General features: G+C 47.2%; 1 protein-coding gene across 1 annotated transcript in view; it reads right to left on the reverse strand.

Annotated features, from left to right (window-relative positions):
• SLC6A14 (solute carrier family 6 (amino acid transporter), member 14) overlaps window positions 1-8665 on the reverse strand; it is a 31699-nt gene that overhangs the window by 22503 nt on the left and 531 nt on the right. The window contains exons 2-4 of the mRNA XM_015416271.1: window positions 7944-8106; window positions 5644-5775; window positions 268-432 (exon numbers count right to left, since the gene is read on the reverse strand). Of these exons, the coding sequence (XP_015271757.1) occupies window positions 268-432; window positions 5644-5775; window positions 7944-8106 (460 nt within the window). The remainder of the gene's footprint in view (window positions 1-267; window positions 433-5643; window positions 5776-7943; window positions 8107-8665) is intronic.

Raw genomic sequence — 8665 nt, forward strand, 5'->3', positions numbered from 1 at the left:
CATAATCTTGTCCCTTCATCTGCACCACCCCATCCTTGGTTCCGTTTCTGGCTCAGATTAGATGGTGACAGATTATTAGGATCTGGATTACGCACAAGTGCCAAAAGATGGCCTTTCCCTCCCATTTTGAGGGAAGTCCCTCTAGGGCCAGAAGTGTATAGTTCAACAACAACAAACAGTGACTCCATTTAATGCAAATAATGTGAGATGTTGTGAAAGAGTATAGGTCAGGATGGGGGGAAATAATGTATTGCTAACGGGGCCTACCAATTGCAGTCTTGCTGCATAGTTCGTCAGCCCATTCCGGGTCACAGCTCGCCCAAGGGAGCTCACTTCGGAAAGAGGCAAATAAATAGTAGAGGCTGTAGCCAATGATGACGTTGTAGTAGATGGTCACAAATGTTGAAATCAGCACCATTGTGATTCCCACTCCTGGAGGGAAAGAAATAAGAAATGTCATCATTAAAATGGAAGCTGTTTCTAAAATGCATCTTTCCCACTTTCCCAGAACTAAGCAGACCCCTAGAGAGAAATTTGGGCTATGGGAGGAAATAAAGCACACTGGGGAGAGATCTCCCCTATTCACCTCCCATACCATCCTGTATTGTTTATTTCTAAACTTTATAAGCCACCTCTCCAGAGAACTGCTTGAGACAGCTCTCAAATCAAAAACAATAAAAACAAAATTACAAAAAAAGCAGCTGAGCATTAGAGTCAGAATAAAATCCATGAAATTGTACTCATAAAACAGGCTAGAAGCAGACCTTAACAAAAAATATAGAGTCTCTCAGTTAAATCCCTGGATAAAAAAGAATTGCTTTGTCCTGGTGCTTAAAAGACAGTAAGGCAGATGTCAGGCACCAGCAAGCCTCAAAGGGAAGGCGCCACCTGTGAAAAAGCCTTGTCTTTGGCTGACACCCACCTCTCCTCTGCAGGAAGGGTAACTTCACTGATTAATTTAATACCCCCAAGTAATCTTCTGGCTACAAGCGGTAGTCCAAGCACATCAGAGCAAAGACCCACGGAGGTGAACCGCGGGCATGACTGGGATTATGCCTAGGGGAGAGTTAGTGTCCTTCTCCCACCCCTTTTCCTTCAAAGGGTAAATACTTGCCCTGCCAACATGCTGTTAATAAGGGAACACAGTGCTGCAGATACCAGGAAAACAAAATACACTGTGGCTGCGGTCACACGCGCCAGTTGAAGTGGAGGGGAAGCGAGGCTATTCCCCCTGGAGGAATTTGACATGCAGTTGCGCGATCACACAGCCCTTTGAAGCTGCAGGCGCAGCCCGTCACTGTGTGATCAAACGCAACTGTGGATGAGTCGAGGGGTTTTTTTGCTGCTTGTTTCCCTTGCACACAAACGAGGAATCGCACCTCTGCACCGAGGGCCACCTATGGAGTATGCGATTATGCACATACTGCAAAGGGGGGGGAACAGCACGGAGTCGGGATGGCCTGATCAGTCCATCCTGATGGCACGAGAGCGTGTTAGAGCGATCAGACAGGGGAAAGTCCGCCCATGGCCCCCCTTATCTAGATAACACATGGTGTCTTTTAACTCTGCTTTCCCTGGTGTCTTTTAACTCTGCTTCCATAGCAGAACAGCATGGGTTGCCGACGATTGCAGGACGCTTCCCAGATGTTGCTATCTGATCGCTCCCTTTAGATCCGTCAGGCATTCACACCTAGGTCAGACCTAAAGGAACGTGTGATTGCAGCCTGTGAAAAAGGAACTTCTAACAATTATATATAAAGACGTAAGCAAGCTTCTTTGTCTGACAATTATTTTAAAGTTAAATACAACGTCGATAGAAGGAAACTTTATAATTGTGATTCCAGAAGATCTCTGGGCCCAGCCTGGAGGTTGGCAACCCTAGCAGGTAGTGACTGCCAGGTTACTCTGCTGCAACCAAAACAATACAGGGTCTGTGGAACCTGAAAGGTTAACGTGGCACAAGTTTTTGTGAGCTAAAGGCCACTTTGTCTTACGCTGCCAACAAAATGGGCTCTTGTTCGCAAAAGTTTGTGCCACAATACATTTGTTAAGTCTTCAAGGTGCCAGGAGAGTCTTTATTATTAAGCAGTTAACATAACACACATTTAACAATTAAACCTGCAAATGTTTGTCAAACTCTCCCAGCCCACAAGAAACAGAAGATGTGATGAGTAATCTGTTGGACCAAGAGAGCAATCCTAAGCGGATCGACACAGAGTCCTGTTTGGGACCATTCCGTGGGGCTCGCTCCCAAGCCAGGTGTCTTTAGGACTGTATTCCTCCATGCAGAGTAAGCGGCTGGCTCGACCCTTATTGATAAAGCTCTTCAGATCTCCATGCGCTGAGTCATCTTTTGCATACTGTATCCAAATGCCCAGTCACATGTTATAGAGCAGAGGTGTTGATCTCATTTGTCATGAGGGCCGGATCTGACATAAATGTCAGTTTGTCGAGCCAGGCCATGTGTTCCATAACATGTAATGCCAGGGACTGGAGGTATTTTACCACTGACCATGACCTATATCCCTCCTCAGCAGAACTCACAGCCAAAACAGCCCTCCTCGTCCCTTATGGTTGCCCTGTCCGTATGGAAGACCCTGGGGAGGCCCTGCGTTTGGGGAAGGGTGTCATACCCTAATATAGACCCTTCCAGTCCACATTTGGACTGGTTTCTCCCCAGTTGCTTGCAGGCCAGATACGAGCCCTGAATGGGCCGGTTCTGGCCCCTGGGCTGTATGTTTGATATGTCTGTTATAGAGTCCTCATGCCTGCCAGAGGTCCTCTCAAACCAGGCCTATGCATGCCTGGGAATTAAGTTCTGAGCATGGAACTCCCAGAACATATCTGTTGACAGACAGGACACATGAGAGACACTACGGTTTTGTATTGTGTGAACTGGCCCACAGTGAGTGTCCAGTGTACTGGCCACCAGTGGGGAGCAGGTGGCCCAGAGAGTGTCCTGTAGATAACATCTGTGCAGTGGTTGGTGGGAAATTTTCTCATCTAAGGACTGCAACTGTTAAAACATGCAAAGCATGTTTGGGGTGGCTTTTGTTTTTTGGCGGAGTGGGAATGATCACAAGCAACATCTATTTCTGTCAAAACCTGAAAGGAGCTTTGGGTGTTTCTCAGTCTGACTTCTTCAGGCTGGCCAGGAACCTGCCAGGATTTGGAGGCACTAATCCCTTCAGGGCTCCTCTATTCCAAATGATCAACAAGGTGATGACTTTTAGAAGCTTTAAAAAATGAAGCTTCCTTGTTCCTCCTATAATCTCCTATGAAGGTCAGGAGGACAATCTCCGGATCTACAGCCAATCAAGCAGAACTAGCAAGAAGAGCCACTGAAGCAAGGATCAGCTTGCAAACAGCAGATTTCCTTTAAAAGACAGCAGCCACAAGCAGAGCACTACAATCTACATGGGGGTGGGGTGGGGGGTTAGGGCTCTCACGCCTCCTATTTTTGTTGATGTGACCAGTCAACCATCCAGAGGCTTGTCTTCACAGGGACAAATGTAACATACCCCCCCTTACAATTTCAAAAACAATGGTCTTTCCTTCCGAATCAAACTCTAAAGCGTAAGGACAGCTGAGGGTCAACAGGGACCAGGGTCAAGCTGATTCAGGGAAGAAGTGGCCCAGGGGAAGGGGGAAGAGGGATGTCCGTGGTAACAATTGCCCAGCTAAGATCAGAGGCTTGATTTAAAAGTGGCGCTAGCTTGGGAAAGAGAACACGTCTGTGGGTATATGTGCAGTTGCACAGCATTTCCATTTAAAGGGGGCTGCTACCCACACAAAGAAGCTACACAGGCTTAAACAGAACATCAGTACCATACCTGCCTGGACACAAAGGATAGGTCTGTAGCCAGGATTTTTTTTACTTCGGGGGGGGCATTTAAATAAGTTGGGGGTGCACCCCTTCACACACCCCAGGCTGTATCAGGAGCGACAAGAGAGTAAAGGTTTAAAAAAGCAATGAGATAGAGAGGGGTGCAAGGGTGCTGGCAGGCAGGGCAGGGTGATGGCTTGGAAAGGCCACAGTGCGCATGCAAAATAAAATAAAATAAACCAGCTGGATGGGAAGTTGGGAGGCCTGGGTGGTAAGTCAGGGGGCCCAGCCCCGAGATGCCCCACTGTAGCTACGGGCCTGGGTCCACCCATGTCTATTAGTTGTGGGCAAAGGGAACCTCAGTATCCAGAGGCAACATCAGGGGGAGGCCTTGGCCTCTCTGCCTTGTCTGTTGGCTCTGTAGGGCAACTGGCTGACCTCTGTGTGAAACAGAGTGACAGACTAGATGGACCACTGGTCTGATCCCGCAGAATCTTCTTATGTTCTTATGACTATGACCCAGATGCACTAGCAATGCTAACTAAGCATGCATAGCTTTATGGGAGAGTGCTTTTACCTTGCCAGTGTGACACTGAAATCAGCCCACATGCACCTCCTTGGAAAGTAGCACTGCTACCTCTCATGCCTAATGTAGGGCGGTAAATCTCCTGTGTGTGTTTAGAAGCTTTAGACTCCACCTTTCTGTTACAAAATAATAGTCAAGGTAGCTAACATCACAGAATTGCAAATGCTAAAAAATGTAAATGCCTACGTAACATAAAATAAACCACAGTAACTGGCAGTGACCTCATACAGAAATAACACAGCAACAAAAGTGAAAACAGCAAAAAAACCCATGACCTAGAGACCATAAACTAGCCATCAGTAATAAAACCAGCAATCAGTGGTAACTTTAGATAAAATCTACATATATTAGAACACCACAGAGTCAGGGAGTTGAGACACTTCAAAGCCTCCCAGCAACGCCTCCCCCAAGAATTTGGGAAGTCAGGACTGAGAGGGCCTGATAAGTGTCGTGGGGAAGGAAATTCCATTGTGTGGGGGCCACAGCCAAAAAAGCCCTGCTACAAGAGAGAAGGAAGCTATAGCTGGTTCTGTTGCCCTGGTCCTGTTGCCCTGCCTCTTCTGTTTCCAGCTGCATGGTACCTTGTGAAAGATGCCTTGCTGTAGTAGCAGACAGAGGGGTGGAAAAGACGGGCTGGGGTGCCAGTGGTCTGGAGGAGCCATCTTTGCTTATCTCCTGTTTCATTTGGAGCCATGTCGCTCTGCTGCAGGGGCAGCCGGCCAGTATCAACAAGACACTGTGTGAATGCCAAGTCCTTCCAGGAAACAGTTTTTGGGTCACCTGGATCGGGTTTCCATCAGCCTATAGAATCTTGCTCTTTCATTGCCCATCTTATTTTTTGCTTTTCTGAAGCCTCTCTACTTTCTGGGCCATCTCCAGACCAGTGGGCTGGAAACTGAACGGCGGCTTTTCCAGAATGCATTTATAACCCACCCTTCCTCCATGAAACTCCAGTACAGGTGAAGTTCTCCCACTTTTATCCTCACAACAGCCATTCAAGGTAGCAATGGATTCAATGAGAGCTGGGCTCAGGTCTCCCTGGTCCACCATCCCCTGCACCACATCAGCTCTGCTTTCTTTCTTCGGCCCCCTTGCTCCAGCCTGTGCACAACTGCGCTATCCACAAAACTAGAACGCTACAAAGAGAAACCTTCCCAGGGAGCTCATTTTTCTGTTTCTCGTTCTTCTTGGCAAGCGGTGGAAATCAATATGCAACGGTAACAACACCGACCTTGTAAAAGGGGTAGAATCCTCCAGATGGAAATGGGTCCTAAGCTGGCAAACTGCCCAAGGGAGCATTCCATGAAGAACAAAGGCAGCCCGGCCAGAGCCAGCATGATGGTGTAGGGTATCAAGAAGGCCCCTGCCAAAAGAGCAAAACCCACATGACGTTTGTGTAAATACAACACGATGCAAAGCTGTAAAATGCTCTGGCTTATTAAAGGAAATCACAGCCTGTTGTTGTTGTGACTGGCACAGAGAATTCCAGTGGCAAAGATCAGGTAAATTGGTACTTGGGATGGGGCCAGATTCTGTTGGCATAACATTAAACCAGCACTAGAGTTGTGCGTAATTCTGAACTTCGCACTGACAGATGTCAACAGAAGTTAACACAAATCCTGGAAGGCTCAAGAGGATCCCAATGAGAAAGCATCCCAAACAGGATTTAACTCACACACATAATGGATGACAGTGAATCAATAGCCCAAGTCCTGGAAATGCATGGAGCCAAGATGAAACAGAAAGTGGCTGGTAGTAACAGAGACCTCATCTGCTGATCTGTTTCAATGCCACCATTTCTACTGCTCACTTCAATGTATCATGCATGGGACATTGCCACTGCAAGTGTCTCCATGGTGGGTGAAAGGCTGCCTAGAATAATGCATGAGTTATCGTGGCAATGCAGCACTTCCAAGCCAATTTCTGGGATGCGAAACAGCTTATACATAAGAAATGCCTAGCTAGATCAGACCATGGGTCTGATGATCTGAATTTAAGAGGAGTCTTACAGGATGAGGCCAAAGGTCTAGTCCAGCATCCTCTTTCTCACAGTAGCTAAGCAGATGCCTCCAGGAAGTCCATAAGTAGGGTGCAAAGGCAAGAGCCCTCCTTGGCAATTGCCTCCAGCAACAGGCATTCAGTGTTATCTTGTCTCTGAGCACTGAGCAGAGTAAGTGTTAGATTCTTACGCACCCTTACAGTACGCCATCTTAAGTAACTAATGAAACATCGCCAGCATTTTATGAACTATGAATTATTTATAACTGAATTGTTTTAGGTTGATCTTACGCTGGTTTTAATTGTTATGTATTAGCCAGTGTAAGCCGCCCAGAGCCTGCTTTGTGGGGAGGGCAGGGTGCAAATTCAATAAATAAATAAAATGGCTAAGAGCTGTTGACGGACCGCCACTCCTCCATGACTCTGACTGCTGCCCTGCTAAATTGGCCTAAGCCAGTGGTCATCATCATGTTTCGTAGCAGCAAATTCCATAACTGAATTATGCATTGACAAAACGTGCACACATCTTTACAACCACAGCTGCTCATCTAATGATGCGCCTTCAACACAAACACAGAGGTGCAACACTCCCAGTCAGCTCTGGACCCCGACGCCACCCTTTGTGATGTGGCATCAGGTCAGCAGTTCTGGAATTGAATCCTACACACTTTTTTTAAAAACTCAGTGGTTCACAGAATCGAACCTCTGAGCATGTTAGATGCAAGAGAAAAGGACTGGTGTGTCCCTGTCAACGAAGCCCAGCACTTGGCTTTGGCTAAACATCCAGAGAACCTCATGCTTCATTTTTAGATAAAGCAACTTCTGAGCAGTGCAGAGCATGAAAACTCTGATGCTAGAAAGGGATTCAGTGGGGTTTCCAGTGTGTGGGAGGGGGGATGGTTTCAGATCCCGGTGTAGCTTATTCCCTCTCCTCATAACTACCAAAAGCAGAATAAACAACGTAGCAGAATCAAATGTATTCAAATATGCATAGATAACTGGTCCTGTAATATGCACAATCACCCACAAAAATCATCACGAGTCTGCCATTGCGGATATATCCACGTGAATCATTTGTGTCCTCATATATGCATATGGGGCATCAGAAGAACTGCCATTAGCACAGCTTCCTTGCTGGATCACATGGATGTGAAGGTGACCAAGCAAATAGTAACCTGGGAAGAGGGAGGCAGAATTCCAACCCTGTGTTGATAAATCTGTCTAGTACCTTTCAAACCCACCTCTCCTTGAATAAGTTTAGGGCAATGTACATTGTCTCCCCTTCCTCTTTTAATCCTCACAACAACCCTGCGAGGTTGGTTAGGCAAAGAAAGAGCAACTGATCCAAGATCATCTAGCTTCATCGCAGAGGTGGGATCTGAACCTGAGGGTCCCAGATTTTGTTGGGCCCTCTAACAACCACTACATGATAACACATGCAACTTTTAAAAATGAAACACTGAAAGACATGTTCCCAAAGCAGTTCTCAGAAGGTCTCCTTGTGAGAAAGAAGAGGGGGGGGGGGAATCCTACCTCCTCCATTCTGATAGGTCAGGTAGGGAAACCGCCATACATTGCCCAGACCAACGGCGTAGCCGACCATAGACAGCAGATAGTCCGTTTTGCTTGACCAGTTGCCCCGCTCAGCATTCTCCTCATCTTTGTCAGCAATTTTCTCTGTGGACAATGTGAATTCCTTGGGAGATGAGAAGAACAGAGACCCTGGTGACTAAGGAAGAACGACCGCTCTGGCGTGCACAAATGTTTCTCTCAGGCGCATATATGACAGGCTGGTCCTGGTATTCAGACTAACAGTATTACTACTGTGTGTGTGTAAAATGCCAACAAGTCACAGCTGGTTTATGGTGCCCCATAGAATTTTAAAGGCAAGAGATGTTCAGAGGTGGTTGGCCTTTGTCTGCCTCTGCGTTGCAACTCTGGGCTTCCTTGGTGGCCTCCCATTCTGGCACTGACCAGGACTGACCCTGCTTGGCTTCCAGTGGGGTTCACCTCAGCCATCCAGGTCAGGCTACCCGCAGCAGCAGCACCGCCACCGTCACCACCAGTGTTCCCTCTAAGCTGAGTTAGTGTGAGCTAGCTCACAGTTTTTTAGCCTCCAGCTCACACGTTTTTGTCTTAGCTCAGGCAGGATGGCTCCAGAGCAAACTAATGTATGCAGGAGCCAAATCGCTCACTCACAACTTTAAGGCCAGTAGCTCACAAAATAGAATTTTTGCTCACAAGACTCCAAAGCT

This window comes from Gekko japonicus, unplaced genomic scaffold, assembly GCF_001447785.1.
Source record: "Gekko japonicus isolate JY-2015 unplaced genomic scaffold, Gekko_japonicus_V1.1 scaffold603, whole genome shotgun sequence".
Lineage (NCBI taxonomy): Eukaryota > Metazoa > Chordata > Lepidosauria > Squamata > Gekkonidae > Gekko > Gekko japonicus.